The sequence below is a fragment of the Copidosoma floridanum genome, unplaced genomic scaffold, assembly GCF_036245765.1.
Source record: "Copidosoma floridanum isolate Cflo_tuat_1 unplaced genomic scaffold, Cflo_Japanese_pri ptg000013l, whole genome shotgun sequence".
NCBI lineage: Eukaryota > Metazoa > Arthropoda > Insecta > Hymenoptera > Encyrtidae > Copidosoma > Copidosoma floridanum.
In genome coordinates this window covers 12,144,067-12,164,071 of record NW_028321890.1, presented here as the reverse complement: position 1 = coordinate 12,164,071, position 20,005 = coordinate 12,144,067, and the positions used below count along the sequence as shown (strand labels likewise).

Here is a 20,005-nt window from a genome sequence, read left to right as displayed (position 1 = left end):
CACATAATGGTATACTTGAATAATTATAAATAAAATTTGTCACGTGTAATTGCACTTACTCATGTTTTGTTTCCTTACCAATTATTTTACGGTAGAGTCACGTCACGCATATGCATTTCAAGAATTCATTTACTGTTAGAAATTATTATTTTCGTACTCAGTTTTATATTTGCAAACATATTGATGATTACGAAAAATCTATTCAAAATGATTCAGTTTTTCTTTTTCATTCAATTTTTATTAAAGAACAGTTACAAGTGGGTAAAGTGAGGGGCTGATGGGATGATCATGTATTGCGAATAAACAATTAAAACTTGATTTTTCCCGTACTCTTTACCTATTATTGATGAAGTTTTTTTGAGACTTTACGCGACTATGTTACCAGTCATAATTTTTTTTTTTTAAGTAATCAAATGCCTGCAAGTTGTTATTGGACAAAATATTGATATCAGATTTTGATTTTGGAGGTAGTTCACTTTCTGGGCATCGTAATAAGGAACTGAGCCAAGCACTTCCAATATTTGCAATTATTGAAAAAAAGTTTTATTTCTTAACTTAGGATCTTGAACAATTCGCTATTGTGTTATATTTTTCAAATAAACAAAATAGGTTTGGTTCAATACGGTCGTTGGCGGAAACGTATTTTTCATCAATGTTAAACAGGACGAGTGTTTGACAGGATTTTTCGATTATTAATTGTATTACATAGCAGAAAGAAATTAAAATGAATTTAGTTTATCAAAAGTAATGCTACTTAATTTGTTGTTACTCTGAAAAAATATTTATACCAAGAACTTTATTTGATTTAAGTGAGGATGAAATAAAACTACTCATAATTTTTTAGTATCCCTTACATGACCGATACTGTGTTGCATGGATCAAAAAAAAATTATTTTTATATACATACTTAATTATTTACATGACCACATGGAATTCCAACTGAATATTGTCTTTGTGGTAACATGGAGTACATATTGGAGTAAGATTTTGAGTGCATGTGCATACGTTTAGGAAGACAAAAAAAAAATGAGCGAAATTGTGTTCTCCTTCTGTAGTGGGGTACGCTTATTGGATAATATAAAACTAAGTATAAAAGTAGTCATAATATGTTAGATCAGGAGACGTGGGTTCAACATAACTAGTTAAAAGAAAAAAAAGATTACAATCATGACACAACTAGATTATGCAGTTTTCCAAATAATAATACGTGATAAAACACTTAATTTGTCACTTTAGAAGTTTTAAGAAGCTCAAAAACTTCAAGAATAAACCTCTATGATTACATATAGTGTATATGGATTTTTTATCAAAATCTGTTTTGATTTTAGAAGTGAACTCTCTTTAAAGCCTTACGCATATCGTATAGTTATTATTATCATTGATTTGTTCTTAATGTGTAAAAAAAGGTTGTCAAAGTTAACGGGTTTGACATGTACGGAGTGAGTAGTTTAATCAGAATAACTAGTTTTTTAATGCTCATGCTCAAAAGATCCTAATAAAAACAACTCAATTCCTATAAATTATCCTCCATGAATTAATTTTCCCACGAATTTAACCAGTAATTTAGTAATACATGGCCAAAAAAAAGTAAAACACTCAAGAAAGCCTACAGGCGTGTTGTATATTTTTTAGGTTGTTGTATTCAAAGCTCATAAAATATCATCAGAGTAAAATTTTTTTCCCATAGAGGTAATTATTTCATGAGTAACAATGCTTCCATCCTATCATGTAGCTCTAAGATAATTAACCTCTGTACGAATAAACGTATTCAATTATCACGTAATGAAGCTATTTATACGCTTCGGATTGACGCTTGTTGCGTAAAAAATGGTTAAGTACGTAATGTGCAGTTTTTGCATCTTTACTTTTTTTGTGGTTTCATCTGGATCAATTGAATAATGTATGACCTTAAAATCCAGAGATTTTATCGCCAGGAGTATTATCAAGCAGATATCTACCTGATAACTTTTGTTTTGGCCCGTTGACATTACTGTTTACGCTTTATTGTATCATTTGAATAAAAAAGTGTTATGAGTTCACTTCTTTGTTTTAGTTCCTTTACATGTATTCAGCTTACATAATTAAAACCAATGTACATAGCAAGTTTTTTTTGGCATTTCTATATAAAGTTTTTATTTTAAGAAACGTTCGAGACATGGCTTTTGGCTCTCAAGTATAAAAAAAAAGTACTTTCAGGAAAATCCTGTAGGCCTTATTCATACGTTTTTGTATATGTGCTTTTTAAATTGCTTTAAAAAAAGAAATTAAATTAAAAAGTCATCATGAGTTTGGTTGAAAAATTACTGAAAAATGTTTATTACAGAAATAGTCATGTTTTCGATGTATTATGATACCTTAATATTTATAATAATCTATCGGGTCAAGTTTTGTTCAACTACTTTAAAATTTTAGTATGAATGATCGAATTCAGTTAAATAACGATCGGGTATTGATACTTTGAAAGTATTCTTCTATTAAAATTAAACTATCTACGAGCTAAGGGCACGTAATTTCATACTGTTAGAAAAATGTGTATTAAATTTAATAACTATGTGTTGGAAGCAAATTTCATAAACGGTTTTGAAATGAAATTAAAAATTAACAGCAATGTTTAAGAACACAAGATTAAAACTTAATAAATAGTTTATGAGTTTAATATCAATAGAGTAGTGTAATTTTAAGAACTTTGTCTACAAAGTTAATAAAAAAGAGTATCAATTATTTAGGTATCAATATGTAAAAGTAATAATTGTTTGTGCAGTAGTTAAAAACCATATCTTTTAAAACAAAAAAGTCGTTAAATATATCACAAATTAAATGTAAAATAATATTAAATTGTTAATGAAAAATAATTCTTTTTGTTCATTTATGTATATAAGCCAAGTTAAGTTTCATAGTGATAATTCACAAGAGAAATCAATTGAGCTGATAAATAATAATTTAAACTAAATCATGGACATTTGATGTAGTTGTTTAACGCTTATTTTAGAGCTTTGTGTTTATTAATCATTTTTAGCTTGATTCAAAACGAAAATAATTCTACACTGCTGATAAAATACAGAAGATTTCAAATACATGGTAAGTTCTTATTATTGGACCCACTTTACTGTTACTATCGAAAGTAAACCATTTAAATATTACTAAAAGGTATATTTTGAGGAATGATTTACCCATCCACATTTGGAACACATTTGTTTATATGTAAACAGTCCCAAATTTTTTTTAGTACGTGCATCAAATATAGTTCTCAAGTTTTTGGATATTCCAAATAAATAGTTTAACGCAGCAAATAGGCCATACATGGAATAACCAGGATATGTTCAATTTTCAATCCAATGGTATTGAAAAAAATTCAAATCATAAAAGAAACCTAATTTCTTACGATAAAAAAATGTTACTCTTGCTCTGATCATGTACACTCTGGAAAAAGTCCAAAAAAAGAACTGCAAACATTAACTTCCCAGCGTCGTACGGATACGATCGTAAATGCGTAAGTCATTATCATCATCTCGACACAAAGATCGTTACGTGCATGATGTGATGCATAAATAGCATCCAAAAGCCTGTTGATGTATCCGATTAAAAGATGCCAAAAACTCTACGCTGACCGTGAAAACCTCGAGGAGTTATGACAAGCGCACATGTAAGTACCCAATAACCACTCGAGTACGCTATTACCCATGCAGATGCTCTTTGTCGGAGGTCGAGCAGCCGTGGCATTCCGAGTATCGCGAATGCGTGCGACGACCCTCTCAAGGCTGCACTTCAGAGTGGCGCCGAGGAATAATAGGAGCGCGCACATAGTAAGTATAGAGGTGGTTACAACTGCCCAAGGATTCGCACCAAGCTGGATGACCTGCCGCGCGACTCACGTGTATATTATCTCCGTGCGCGTAAAGAGTATAAACACGCCTAATGTGTGTGTGTCCCTCGGTTGCGCTCTTTTTGTGATTCTCCAACTCCGCTACTTCTCACCTTCTCCCGCATTTTCCTCCCTCCGAGATTCTTTCCTCATCTTTTCCGCTTCGCCGGCCGAGCAACGTGTCCACGGCACTCAACGACTCAGATCGATTTTTGTTGCGAAGCGCTGTGCTTGGCTCCGTCGGATATAGCAGCCCCTCGAGCTTTTCGTCAAAATGAGAGCTTCGAGTTGCTTGGGCGTCGCATGGGTGTCCGTCGTTGTTGGTTTGCAGTGGACGCTCGTCGCGGGTCAAAGGACTTTTCTGGATTCGCCCGCTAATATACGGCTTCTAAGGGCTTTCCGACAGTGGACTGGACAAGTGTTGGGTGTGTGCGTGTATGTGTGTGTGTGTGTGTGTGTGTGTGGATGGTTTTTGTCGTAGCGCGTAGGTAACGTATAACAAATAATGAATATGGTGACAATACATGTATAGTACTCTCGATAATTCAAAAGGGTTGTACTTCGAAGTGAGATTTAACGCTTGCTGAAGTTGGGAGAGTCGATGGTTTAGTGTGAGAGTCCAAGCATTTTCACTGCACGTTAATCCTATTGAATTATTAACATTTTTAGACATTTGCAGAATTGATAACATCAGGGTTTATATTAGTATTTGAAAACAACCGTTTTTCTCTAATAGCACGAAATCGAATTTTATGATTTTATGTGGAAGCAATTATTTTTTACAATTATGAGACGTAAAAAAACCTGTCTTAGATTTTATCTTCTACACCCTTCGATTATTAATTATTTCGTGGCAAAATTACTCTGTTTCATAGAGTATAATAAAATATTTGATAAGCCAATTTATATGGATTTTTGAAAAAAAATTATTATATGCTTGAGAAATAGAGTTATCAATTTATTTATCACCTCAACCAGCTCTATATACGGAATCGAATTTTTTCAAGCACATGTTTGAAAGTGTGGCAAATCCATGACAAATATCTTACTTATTACAGCTTCTCGGTGTTGATTGTTTTTTTTTAAATAACATTTCAATTTGGTAAAATTACTTTACGGACCATCGATTTTTCTGTTTATCGAGACCTTACTAACTCCAGCGACTGTTATTCTTTTTATAAAAAATGCCTACTTTTAAAGTATTCCAAATTCCAGGAGTAAGGGTAAATGACTATACTCCGGGATAGTCATTTTCAAACTGAATAAATTGTTGTTTGTGTTTAACTCGCCAATACTCGGACATATATTAATGGAATGATCGAAAATTTCAAAAATATCATTAACCTATGATTTTTATGGCAAAGCTTCAAATGAATCACTTACATATTATATTTTGGCATACCTCAAGTATTATAGAGAAATTATGTTTCTAAAATTGAATAGATTACACAATTGACGTAAAAAAAATTTACCAGGAACTTAATGCTAAAAGTAAATAAATCTTGTGCAATTTAAAATTACATAAAAAATTGTCACAAGCGATTTTATATATTTAATAGAACTATTTTACGTAAGAAAACACGTGTGTTATTATATCTAGTTTGTGAAATTAAGTTACTTATAGACAAAATTTTTAACAGTAAATAAAAATTCATGCTTGAATTTACGGTATTCTCATTAGATTTACAAATTAGCAATATTTTGTATCGTACAGAGATTTTAATGAAAAAATTATTTTGTGCAGACAAGCAAAGCCGTTAGTTATTGTTTTTAGTAAGTTTTATTTCAAGAAGTTGCAGTTTTTCAGATTTGAATTAAATTATTTAGTTCGCTCTTTTTTGAGAGTGAATATCAAGTGTTGCAAGGTCATTTAGCGATTGAGTATTAACGTGAATCAGTTTTTTTTTTTTTTTTTTTTTTTTTTTTTCATTGAGCGCCACGTAATCAACACATTACGGACACAATCAGCTCGCGAATGAGAGTCATTAATTAAATCACCTGCAAGTGTAATAAATCTCATAAGCTTGGATAATAAAATTTATCAACATAAAACATTTGAAGGAAAGTAGTTTTTTTGGGGGAAAGATTATATGTTTATTATTTACTTTAGTAGACTATAATTTTTTCGGAAACACAGTACTTAAGAACTGAAACAGTTTATTAAATTTTACATGTACGAGGAAATAAACATTAAAAAAAATTTTTTTATATAGTATTAATAGAGCAAATGCGTTTTATATGATATTACTTTATTAGGTCTAAATCTGGAATCATGGTTCTTGTAAATGTGTTGTAATTTTTTATGTGTTAGACCAGTCAAAACAGCATAAAATTGTAGTTTAAATAAATTTAAGAGTTTTTTGATTAAGAAGTTTTCAAGTAACAAGTAAATTTGAAATTAATCCATTTTTTCAATTAATTTTTAATTGAATTTGAGAAACTAGCCCGTATTTAAACACAGTATTTTCATTAATTATTTTACAAAAAATGCCCGTAAAGTCTGATTTACATATGTTTGTAAAATTACGGTGTATAATGAGAAATACCTTTATTTTGATCTGATTCTTACATCTTAGAGTCTTAGTTAAAGAAGAATAGAGCTTAATACTTTCGTGACACTTTTTTTTTAATCAAAAATGTTATTTGTAAAAATCGATACTTGATCGATAAGTTATAGTTATTGAAAAGTATTTATGGTTATAATCTATGACTAAACGATCAATTATTAATTATTTCAAATTATAATTGATAATTGAAATATTAGTAGTGAATTGAGAAATTGGTGAGACAAGAGGGGTGAATACACTTTTCCGGAAGAAAAAAGGTTTGGATTTAAACTCTGGCTAAAGTGTATGCTTTTTTTTATTACTTTAATGACTTTATGTTTAATACGTTTTAACTCATTATCGTTGCTCGCTAAAAAAATATTCTCAAAATAATTATTACATTTTATTTAGTATAACATACAACCAAAAAGGCTGAACAAAGAGATTACTATGAATTTGAACTTATAAATATTGTTGATAAACACTACTTAACTAATTTAGATATAAATATTATCTTACTGTAAACCTACAAATTATCAATTTAATACAAATATAAATTGAAGTAATAAAAAAATCAAAAGATGCTTTAGTAGCAGCAAGTCCGCTGTAAAAAATTCTCTTTACTAGTTTGTAGTAAAACATCAATACGTTTTGTTTTTTTTTTGTTAACTTAACTATATTCATGCAAAAGTTATTTCCACATTACATTGATTGAACTTGGTGCGTGTAACTTTTTGCACATGTACAACACAACTATTGACTCGCAACTAAATTAATGTGATATAGGATTAAAATAGAGACAAGATGCTAATATATGACATGTATACTGTTATTATCCGTCACAGGTCTGCTACTAATATGTTTCTGGGGACTTAAAACTATAATGCACCTAGACTTAATAATAAATCTTGCTTAGTATTGTACAAAACGTAAATAAAAAATTTGAAATATCAATTTGACGTTGATCATGAATTGATAAAAGGAAAATCACGCAATGTTTGTGTGCCGCAGTTGTACGAGATATTTGTGCTGCTAGTGTGGCTGGAATAAAATTTTAAAGTAGATGATATAGAAAAATTAATAGGAGCATTACTATTCAAAAAATTTTATAACAATTCATGACAACTTTATTATTCTTACTTTATATCACAAAGAAAAGAACATAATAAAATTAAAGCTTATATATTTCAGGTAGAGCCGGGACGGATACTAAGCTGCTTCAAAATGCAAGAAGTCAAAATCGCTTGCAAGAAATTTATGAAGGATCTTTTCCCTGCAATGTTTCATGTAATGTATAGTTTTATTTTTATTGTAACATAAATAATGTCTGAAAATACAAATAGTTTTAATTTAGTTTTTTTTTTTCTTAAGTAGAATTGTAATTCAGATTTTCTTATTTACAAAACTTTTTTTTAACTATATATATTAAATTAAATTAAAATTTAAGTTTTTGGAGAAAAATATGAAATGAAAATACTGAAAGATTATTCAGAAGGAATATTTAATATCCATCTTTTAAGGTTTTTTTCATTCATCCTTTCAGGTTAATTTTTGTCCTTACGTTAACTTATTCCATTTTTTGAGAAATTGCCAAAACAAGCAAAATTAGTAGTTTTCGTCGGATAAGTGCCATCGTCTCCAGGGCTATTTTGCGGCCCAAGGGACCTGCGAATCAGGGCCCGAGGGACGTAAGGTATAGCCACGGAGCGACAGCGCTTATGTGGCGAATGCTATTTTTCCTTCCGAGGGCACACCAGCCCCTCAAATACGCCCGAGGTAGGAAAACTACTATTTCCGCCCTCGGGTGGTTTTGGGAGGCTGGTACTTCCTCGGGCAAAAAAGCAGTTTTCCGATACTCGTTCGAAAAGTCTCCTTTACGAAACTCGTTACGGACCTCGCCTTCGGCTCGGGCCGCAAACCTCTCGTTTCGCAAACAGAGACTTTTCAAACTCATAGGAAAACTACTATTTTCTTGCTTTTCAGTACTTAAAAGTCAAGTTATGTCTATTAAATTATAAATTGACTATTTCTTAACTCTTACCCCCAATTACTTTGCGATATAAAAAAAATTACCCTGTATCCCGTGCTAGTCTCACTAAATTATGAATGGAAGATTCTGCCGTAACTTGCTCAGATTGTGTCCGGTACTCGCACTCACATGCCATAGTGAAATCCAAAACTTTAAAAACGTTAAATTATGTTAAATGATGCCAACTTCACTTGAAATATTGTCTACTACCGATATGTTAATTTCTTCATTGAGATAATCGATCATGTAGAGTCGAATATTCCATTCCGACTCATGTCCACAACTCAATTTCACTCATAAAAACTTTCACCGGTAAAAAATAAGGCTCATCTACCACTTAGGTGTGTAAGCATTATATACTTTAGCTATTGGGAGTTAGATTTGTACCTTAGTCACACCAAAAATCGACAAAAACGAGTGAGTTTTCACTGCATACATTTTGTCTCCGTATTTGCACCATAATCGAGGTTTTAACAAAAATCAGTTTAAACTAGTAACTTTTTGGATTAGAAATGCTAACCAATGGTCACTTTCCAAAGTATAGGACTAAAATGAACAAATCCTTACGATAGTAGCGCCAGAAGTATTTATCTCTCGAATAGCCAAGCTCGTCTTTTTGCGTATTTCGCGCGTACAAACATTTTATTCCGTTCCAACCCCCATGGAACAACCACTCGGTGTGTATGTGTGCAGGTACGCAAACTACAGTTTTTTATTGCGTTTGAGGCTAGTAAATAAAGTATGGGTGAAAAAGTCATTGTAATCCGTCTGAGTCGTACGAGCACTACAAACTTTGAAAATTCCATTCCGAACTTTTCCATTCTAACCCTACCTCATCTCAAAGAGCCGTTTTTTTTCGTCTTGGAGCAACTAATCCCAGCCAAACTTTTTTTTAATCACTGTTGGGCTAAAAGACGAGACATATGTCTCGGGGTTTCGTCCAACTGGCCTCTTTTCGCTACACAAATGCAAAAACGGTGGTGCTACTCCCAACGTTGGTAGCCAAGTGGTGCACTCCATTAGGTGTCTTTATCTGGGCTTAAATGAAAGCAAAAACATAGTCGTAATGATTAAAACACAAGTCTTTAAATTTTATGCCCTGAATGAAAAGTTATAGTGATTTTATAAAAAATACTGAATTTTAGCCAAAATCACATTTTTAGCGATATTTACGCTTTAATTGAAACAGCTGTAACTTTTGAATGAAGGCACAAAATCAAACAAAATTCTTTTTAACCGATAGGTCTTGACCCCAGCTTTCATTTAAGCCCAGTAAGAACACTCGAACTGTTGAAGGAGCTTAGCTACACGTGTTAGAAAGAGATACAATTATTCAAAAATCGGTGAAAACTGACTTTTATAAAATTTCGTATAACTTTTGACTATAGTTCATCTTGTAGTTGCATCCCTTTAGATATTTGTTACTGATGTTGTGTACAGTAAAAATACCATACAAAATTTTTTTAAACTAACTTCTTTTTGAACAATGTTTTAAGCCGATATAAAAAACTTACGACAGAATCACCCAAATACGTTTACATTATATCATATCTTTTATTATTTGGATATTTCAGTTGAATGAAAAGTCTCAATTACTCAGTTGCCGACGAGCAAACGCCTACTAGTAAATTTTTTTTACGTACTCTTTTTTGACATACTATCTTTATTTCATTACAGAAGCATCAAATAATCGTATTGTGACAAGTAAAATTGTTTTTTCAAATGATGAAAAAAATTATTTTATTTTTAGTTAAAATTTTATATTTTTTATTTAATGTCATTTGAATTTATTGAAAATTAACTGAGATTTATTTTTCCTCAAACAAGTTTATTTTTTAATTTTGCGAGCTTATAGATTTTAGGTTGAGGCCCAAAAAGTAACGATTAAGGTGCTACAATAGAATTACTGCTTGGATATAAACAAATTTTGCTGTATTAGTATTAGTGAGAGCAAAGGAGACCCAATTAAATTTCTGTGAACTATGTGAGTCTGTGAAAAAGAATATCACACTTTTGTTTTAAAATACTTTGTTTATGATTTTTCGACCAGTCATTATTTTTGCTTTCAAATTATGTTTGAATAGTTTTGTTATTTTCAATTTAGTTCCCTTAAAGAACCCATCTACTGCTCGTAAATTTTTGTGCAGTTGACTACTGTTATAATTTTTAAATTTAACTCGTAAGGTAAAAGACCTTCATGAATATTATTAAACACTTCGGTTACATTAATATACATATTATCATCAAATTCACAAACATTTTTATATGTTTTTCCATTTACACTACAATTAGTGACAGTTTCTGCTTCAATGAAATTAAAATTTGGACATTGAAAAAAAATTTTCTAGAGATGACGAGTGATTTTATATTTTCATTTTCTATTTTTAATAAAAATTTAGATAATTTAGGGTCATTCAAATGCAGATTACGAGTATGACTCAATTTAAATATTTGAAATGATGTCCATTAATGTAAAAGTTTTATTGTTTCCGATACTATTCTACTTTTGTTACTTTTTTACTGACAGGCAGAATTTGTCGAGAATCATTACTGAAAATAATGTGTATGTTTTCTAAAGGTTTGTCTTTGTCGCATAAATCTCGTAGAGTTCGATCAACTATTTTTAAGACTTTTTTCGGAATCATTGAAGCTTCATTTCAAGGAATTTAATCACTTGTCCGCAATTTTTTCTTTTCACATTTCATTTCCAAGAATGAGCTTTAAATATTGTCTAATACTAATGGAAATCTAAGAGATTTTGACTTGCCATTCTTTTAGGGAGTATTATTGGGGTTTTGTTAGTAACGTGACGTCCACATCGCTTATTCACAAAACGGATACACACAAATCAGGGTTCCACTAACTGTACGAGAAAACACGTGTTTGTAAAAAATTGTACTTAATTAGCATTTTGCATGAAAAATTCCATTTGGTCCCTCATGTATAATTTTGAAAAATAATCGACATGTGTTTTTTCTTTTTTTTTAAATTCAAAACTTAACAAGATACAGCCCCTAGAAGATCTTGTATTTTTCATAGCTATGTCTTATCTTATCTTACTAATATATAAAGCAAAGTGGCTAAAACCGTTGTAGTCGATAACTGCGAAAACTACTGAACCGATTTTGCTGAAATTTTACATACCGATTCTTGACACTTCCTGGATGGTTTTAGTGTGGTTTTTATCTTGAAAAATTTAACAATATTAGTAAATAAGCTCAAAGTTTTGCAAAAATTCGCCAGCTTTTCACTTTAGTTCAGTAAGATCCGCTAGGTGGCGTCGACGTAAAATCGAAGCTACCTGCAACAGAATTAAATAAGTGTGGTTATAATCCGCCGGAGCGTCTCGAAAAATTTCTTCAGTTATTTATCGGCAATTCAGTGAGCTGCATCGAGAACGTAGATAATAGTCGTGCAGCTGGGTACCCCGGTAACCGACAATACTCTTCTCCAATGGGCCAGAGATTATCTGTTCAATGGGCAAGTGATCTAGGTCTACTCTCTCACCCTGAACCTGAACCTCCAGGATTGACGAGTGCCACCAATAAAAAATTTATTCTAACCGATGACATCTCCAGCGGAATACCAGGAGACGTGTCTAGCCAGAGCACGTCCTGCTCCAACACTTCAGAGTAATGTGGCCGTACCACAATCTGGCCTGGTGCCGTCAGAGAATTTTTTACTACAAACGTAAGCCAGGGAAGGCAGCCCTGAATAGTACGGGCAGCCACAACGTCTCCGTATACAGACTTCGAGGGTAAGAGTCAAGCTACCAACAGCTGGCTCTCCATAGTCAAGAATAACTATAAGGAATAACTAGAAATTTCACCACTGGCCTTTTTCAGGGCCAATATAAGTATTTACGTTCATTACTTAACCTTCAATCTCATCAGTTTTTTTTAAGGGCCACCAAAGTTTAAACTACATTGCCAATAAATACATTTTTACTACCATTTCCGGAAACATTATTCGTCGACTAAAAGACTATGTAAAGCCGGCCACTATCAAACCAAGTCAGTCATTCACTGGCAGACGTCACGAGCAGAGTTGTTCGTCGGAAGACTGGGAACCCCAGTGACTGACGATCCTATATTACCCTCTTGACTCTAAGAATTTAACCAGGAATCACCGATCCTTATCTCCGAGGTCTGCGCTGGGCGAACCTAACAGCTATGAAAGAAAAAAAAAACTTGAGCCGACGGGAGTCTCCAGTGGGCAAGCATCACGAACCAATCTCGAAAGAGCACTACAACTAGCCCCAAAGCTTCGCACTTGGTAATTTTTCTCCCGATCAGTCTGGGTCTTCAACAGCAGGCCAGAGAAGATCACCCTGAGGTATCCAGGCAGTCAACTTTGCTGTAAACTTTAGTCAAGAAAGAGTTTACTTAATAAGCTCACCGGTCTTTTTAAGGGCAATTGGACGTCGAACTACCTTCCCAACAAATATATTAGAACTTAACAAAGTTAACAGAAAACAGCCTTTAGAGCTCACAAAAGTCTTAACCATACCAAAAGTCGCAAGAGGGCGAATTAAAAGAAAAACTTCAAATGTATCTGATAAATACAATTTAAGGCGTCAAGAAACTGACGCAGAAAATTTATCGAGATTGGAACAGCAGCATCAAAATCGACAAATAAATAATCCATTACGTGGGTGATCAGCTTTTCATTCTAACCTCACAGTAATCTCTTAAATCTTCAAAGATCTAAATTCAGATTTTTAAATAAGTAGAAAATACATTTGTATTTTTGTGGCAATAAAAAATGTAGATATTAAGCATCAGGACTTTGTTGCTCTGGTTATAAAGTTGTGAGAGAAGAGAAAAAAAATTGTTTATAATGAATATTTTTTGGGAGTTTAAAATCTTGACAGCTTTAAAAAATATCCCTTTTCGTAAATTATACGGGAGAAACTGAAAATCAAGCGCTCCTTATGGCCAACGATTATTTTATGGCATAAGGAACGCACAGTTCTTTCCAGCATATTTTTTTTTTAATTTTTACAGTTTATTATTAGACCAAATAAACTGTATGGATTGTGAACAAATATGTTTTCAATAAAAAGATTTTTATTCTGAAAAGTGTCAGGAATAAATGTAAAATGTCTAACTGAAAACGTTTCACATTACATGTCAACACACTACGGTGTTCCTTTTAGTAAGTCTTGGGCGAAGCCGAGTCGGGGGGCCGCTAGTATAATATATTATGTATTTCTTGTGCATGTGACGTCATAAAGGCATACGTGAAAAATAGTCATTTTGATTTTTTTACTGTAACTTGAGTAAAAATAAATGTTTTTTTTAGAAACTTTTAGGAATGCTAGGTTTTGGTATTATGTAATCAAGCCTAAATTTTGATGGAATTTTATGGAACCCTTTCTACGTTACTTAAGGTTGTATGTGTGTTCGATACTTTTTTTCAAGATGTTGTATCTTTAAAAGTTTAAAATCGTTTTTTATGCTTCTGGGCTCATTTTTTTCGTTCGTTATTCTAGAAAATTTATGTGTAATGTATACTTTACAATGTAACATACATATCGTGTTTTCTATAACTTTTAAAATACCATAATTTTCAGGTACTGTATCTTTTTTAATTTTTATTTGTAAGAAAAAAACAAAAATATGTGTCGATTATTTTTCAAAGTTATTCAAGACAGAATAAATAGAATTTTTCATGCAAAATTCTAATTTGATTATTTTATAAAAACTATGTACAATACTCATGTTGCTCTGCAAAATAATTAAAAACTAAAAAAAAATGATGCTCCAAAACGAAATTAGAGTACAATATTTTGTTCTTGATCTTAATAGCAATATGCGAACGTTAAATGATTATAATCTTATAGCGGCATTGCTAAACTTTTTAAAATTTTAATATGAATTATATTTATGACCAATAATAATACTTAAGTTTTTTAAAGAATTTTCTAATTATGTAGCTAAAGCAATAGTAGAAATATTGTGCTTCGCAACAATAGTCTAATGAGAGTCTGTGTATGAGCAATTAAATTTTTGATGTACTTTCTAAAAAACTGTACCACTAGTCTTTCTAAAATTTGAATATACTGTAAATAATACTGCAATGTATTTATTTAATCACGGACATTTGAATGGATCTAGAAGTTTGCAAAAATAATTTCAAATTTTATAATAATCTAAAAGTAAGAGATATACTTGCAATATAAATACTATATTACAAAAAATATCACACATATCCTGAAACGTACCTCAGTAATAATATCAGTACGGTATTTTCATTTCAGAAACTTTTGATTTTTTTAAACATATTTTTTTTTACAATCACTTTATATTATAACGCTCATGATTATCCAATTTTTATACAGTTGGCAGATCGTTAGAAGTACCTAAATCTGTTCACCAGTTAAGACCTGGAGATATAGATGTAATTGGTGCGATGGGAGATTCCTTGACTGCTGGTTTTGGCATTTTCGCCACCAATTTGGCTCAAGTGATCATTGAAAACAGAGGAGTTACGGCTTTAGGTGGAGGTCAAGGTACTTGGCGTGAATTCTTAACACTACCAAATATTCTTAAGGTAAGGAAAGGACAGTTTAACATTTGGTTTATTTTTACTGAAAAAAACTTATTTAAAGTATTCATAAGTGTCGGTCTGTATGTCTTGCATCTAATATCTATTAATAAAACTATAAATGATTCGTGCAATTGAAGACAGGTCAATTGAGTATTTTTTTGTAAAAAACTTTACTTATTTGGAATTAAATTACTATGCTATTAAGGAAAGATACTAATATTTAAAGAGAAGAGAGGCATATGTTATATATTATTACTTATTTCGCAATTTGGTAAGACAAAGAATTTTGAAAAAGATTATGCAAAAACTTGCATTGTTTGAAATAAAAAAAGTTCAGATAGTGTGCTACCCAAATTATTGATAATTTTCAGAAATATTTATTGAGATGAAAAAATTATAAGGTACAAACTTGTTTATTCAAATTAATACAGAAAGTTCTTTTAGTGTAATTGTCTGTTCAAATAAATCAAAATGTATATTAATGGAATCAACTTCGAAAACATAAACAATTTTTTTACGTTGCCAAAAAATACTCGTATGATAAATATAATTTATTCATTGTATATTTAAAGAATAGTAAGCAAAGCTAGTTGAGGTTCTAGTTTCCTAAATCAAAGGGTTTTCCAATTAAACTGCTTGTGTAACGTGTTTTACCTTTAATATTTCCACACATGTTATTGTCACATGCATCTTTTGAAATAATTTTATATTAATTGTTTTCCAACTTACTAAACAATATGCTGGTAACGCATATATGAATTTCATTTAAAAACGAATTTTTTTCTAAACATCTGATTTGAATAAGTAAGAGTTAGTTTAATTTTCTAATTAGACTTTTAATGAACTCACAAGCTGTGATTTTTTTTCAAAAATAGTATTTTTCATCGTTGAAATATACAAGGTTCAAAAAATCGAGAAAAACCAATGGGTAATTTTACTAGTAGTTGCAACTTTTATAGTTTTTACTGTTGATGATTTTTTACTACGGAGAATTTATTTTTTTTATTGTAAAAGTGATGCACCCATAAATGAAGTAGGATGTATTAACAATTTATAAGGATAATAATACACTTTTAAGATGTAAAAAAGTTTAATTTAAAATTATACTACTGTTTCTTTGTATCTAATGGTTTTTATCGACCAGTTGTCTAATAAAAAATAATAGTATAGTATGTAAAACCACGATGGACATATAATAATAACTGAACAAAGCATTATATGCTTAGAATAGTGACTAAAATGAGGGAATACATACAACATATACCATAAAAATTATTTTTAAAAAATTCACGAAGTAAATAGATAAATAATCAAATCCATAATTTATTAGTGCATCAACCATGCATAAATAAACCAGTAAAATATACAATTATAAAAAATCAAAATGTTAAAAATCAACAACACGTTTAAAAAAAAGCATTTCAGAATTTTAATTGTATGTACTCTTATGTCTTATTGGGTTATTGGGCTAATGCCTTTTAAAGTTGCTTCGTTGTTTGGTACCGTTCCTAACGTAAGGCTTCAGCTTATACAAATAATATAACAAATTTACTATTAAAAAAAAAACTAATTATTTAGCTGCAACTTGAAGTAAAACAAGTGGATTCGCTAAAAAGGCCTGCAAACTATGTATTCAAAGAAAGATAAAAATTTAATAAAATATCCATGCATGCACAAAAGACTAAATATTATTTATCTATCAACTTTCACAAAATCTAAGTCGTCAATATTTTATTTTTATACCCCAAAAAAATTAGGAAAAAGAGTATCAAGAATCAGAATTTTACTTAAAAGTATGAGTTCCATAGTACAGCATACAACATGAATCTTTTTGCTATTCAATATGCGATACTTAAACAATAAAATCGCCAATTTCCTTATTATGTTAGTGCTTGGTTAAAAAAGTGACAAAGCCGTTTTAAGTAATGTTTTAGATGTAAATATGTCACACAAATATTATAAATTATTTAAACCATTTATTCAAGTACCTAGTTAAAACAGATAATCTATTTATGCAAGAATTCCACATACTAATCATTGTTTAATTTCAGGAATTTAATCCTAGTTTATTTGGTTATGCTGTAACTGACGCTTTTACATTCGAAAAGGGTTCTGAATTTAATGTCGCAGAAAGTGGTGCTATATCTAATGACATGCCTTACATGGCTCAAGCTATTATAAATAGAATGAAGAGCGACTCAAGAGTTAATATAAAAAAACATTGGAAAGTAAGTTGTTTATGACTAATAATTAAAAAATATTTTGATTAATACAGAAAAATTATGCATCAGTATTTAAAATTAAAAACCATAAAATTTTTCTATAAGTCCAATTCTCTGTAACCAGAGGTATAGAAACGATTTGATTATTCTCATTTTTATAAGCCACTTAGGTTTCTGGAAACTTCACAAAAACTTTTAGTTGTTTAAAGTGATTTGATAGTTTTCCGTAATTTAATATATTAATGTTTTTATAAAAATTTTTAACGACATTTGAAATAATTTCCGATATCTTGGGTTTTCACACATTCGAAGTATTGCTTTGGAGTTTTGCAACTAAAAATAATTTTTTCTAGGCAAGGTACCTCTATAGGTTCTTTGACTTCTCGCTCACCTGTACCTTAAAGTATAGTTTATTTCAAACAAAAAAAAGGTCAATAAATAGTGAGAAATTGAAGCAAGGAGATCGTTTGCTATTACATTTTTAACCATATGAAAGAATTAAAAAAAAATTTTTAACTAGCATTTCTTTCTTTATTGTAAAAAATACTATAGAGTCGTTGAAATGAAATTTGGATATTAAGAAACATAAAATTTATTTTTATGCGACTAAAATTAATTGAGAATTTTTTTTAGATGATTACAATAATGATTGGATCAAATGATTTTTGCTCTGAAATGTGCAATATAGCTGACCCATCGATGATCTTACAAAATCATAAAAAAAATTTATTACAAGTACTTAGATTGTTAAGAGACGAGTTACCAAGAACATTTGTGTCTATAGTGCCACCTCCATCAATGAAGGTTCTCACAAGCATAACAGGTAGATCTTCGTTGTGCAAAATCACCGTAGATTTTGAATGTTCTTGTATGTTTGGTCTTCTTTACCGAAGTCAGAGGAAAAAATATTTTGAAATAATGAACAGGTAATTGTATTAATATGACTATTGTTAATAGTTAATCAATGACGTTGTAACAAGAACACAATAAGTTCCTTATATAAATAGTTAATGTTAATGTATCGGCGATAAACATTGAACTATTTTAAAAATGTGACGAGAAGTGATCTTTTTAGCATACAAGATAAAATAAAACTACTGGATCACATCCATTGCATTTACACAAAATTTGTTTCAAGCTAAGCTGTGACTTTTTATGAGACAAAGCTAACAATATTATTTGAAACCATTTAGTACGAACCAAACAAAGTGTTAAATCTGGTCACATTACTAAATTAAAAAAATTATACATGCACTTACATACTTTGGAATATTGTAGTTTAGTATCTTTATTTTGTTTTTACAAAACTAACCACAATCCTTAATTATGATGTTCAAACCCATGTATTAAGAAAAAAGTATAGAGATAAAAGTTCAATTGTTGCACGTGTCAACCATCTTAACCGAAAACTTTTAAAAAACTACTTGACTTTTTTTGTTGGTATGAAAATTGATTTTTGATATTTCAAGTTGGCAACGCCTGGAGGAAGAAATAGCACAATATCCAGAGTTTCAAAAGGAGGATTTTACTGTAGTGGTCCAACCATGGACAACAAACATTACCTTCCCAAAAGCCAAGAATGGCTTATCAGATTTTACTTTTATGTCTACAGACTGTTTCCATATCAGCCAGAAAGCAAATGCTAGAGGTATTCAAAACAATTCGTAAATATATATATATATATGTATGTGTGTGTGTGTGTGTGTGTGTGTGTGTGTGTAAAATATCTACACGATTTCGTTGCTATTTTAAATTTACACACCTTTATTAAGATATCTATCTACTTATAGTAAAGTGTTTCTTTAATAACATTATTATGGTTTTAGCATCGAATGCCTTATGGAATAATTTAATGCAGCCAGTAGAACATAAGTCACGCAACTGGAAAGATACGTTTGAAGAATTCGTTTGTCCTACAGAAGAAAAACCTTACATCAAAACTCTGAAAAATTCAAGATCTCGGTGACTAATGCTTTACAACTGCGTAAAATGGAAATACTGTACTGATGTCTAACTTTGCTACATGTTACATGTTAAAGTATCCTGTTTGTATATAGTTCTATCTTCAGAGGCAATCTGATAAAATTCTTAATTGCAATCAAGTGCAACATAGAAGTTGAAGTTCCTTTTACGTGATTCTAAATTAAAGTTTAGCGCAATACGATTCTTGAATAAAAGGTCCATGTCATACAACTGTAATTAAATTTTGCATTTAATATAATTCTTACTAATACTTTCATGTAATGTAATATCGGTTCAAAATTATTCCGATAAAATTATATTTCGAAGCTCAGTGCAGGATAACTTGTAAGTTTATGTAATGAGTTTCTAATTTTTTGTGTTATGAGGTGATCAACTAATGTTTACAGTAAAAAGTCGTGTGATCGCAATTGTGATATACCAGGAGGATTAAAATACATGTGGTGGCTGCGATTGGTGGTATATTGAGGGTATGTTGACGATAACATTATACGTGCGCACTTAAGACCCAAGAACTGTTAGCTTCCTTACTAAGTTAATATTAGTAAAATTTGCTCTCGTAGATTGTTGGAAAATTTTAAAAACACACTTTTCCTTTTTCTTATGAACAAAAATGATTCAGAATATCAAAGTCAGGAGTGGGAATACAATAACGTCATTAGGACCCGAAAACAGAAAGTGTGTATGACTTCACCTCCAACTTATGAAATTTCAAGTATAGTATTTCTGGTAGTTTTAGTTTACGTAAAAAAAAAAAAAAACCATCTCTTACACTTTTTGATACTCTATTTGACGAACCTACTAAAATTTTTGT

The 20,005-nt window shown here is 30.7% G+C and overlaps 1 protein-coding gene across 1 annotated transcript; it reads left to right on the top strand.

Annotated features, from left to right (window-relative positions):
• The first annotated feature begins 4,136 nt into the window (after positions 1–4,136).
• Positions 4,137–19,253, top strand: LOC106646265 (phospholipase B1, membrane-associated-like). Its single transcript, XM_089590670.1, has 7 exons — positions 4,137–4,287; positions 7,600–7,695; positions 14,781–14,992; positions 17,041–17,217; positions 17,845–18,137; positions 18,681–18,859; positions 19,038–19,253. The coding sequence occupies exons 1-7, from the start codon at positions 4,137–4,139 to the stop codon at positions 19,175–19,177; spliced, it is 1,248 nt and encodes a 415-aa protein (XP_089446796.1). The 3' UTR covers positions 19,178–19,253.
• Positions 19,254–20,005: the final 752 nt, after the last annotated feature.

What these genes read in the sequence shown, in the direction of transcription:
- LOC106646265 (XM_089590670.1), top strand. Translation starts at nt 4,137, where the DNA reads ATGAGAGCTTCGAGTTGCTTGGGCGTCGCATGGGTGTCCGTCGTTGTT. An exon ending in GTGGACTGGACAAGTGTTGG is followed by an intron (nt 4,288 to 7,599) that starts GTGTGTGCGTGT and finishes TATATATTTCAG; the next exon opens with GTAGAGCCGGGACGGATACT. An exon ending in ATATAAAAAAACATTGGAAA is followed by an intron (nt 17,218 to 17,844) that starts GTAAGTTGTTTA and finishes AATTTTTTTTAG; the next exon opens with ATGATTACAATAATGATTGG.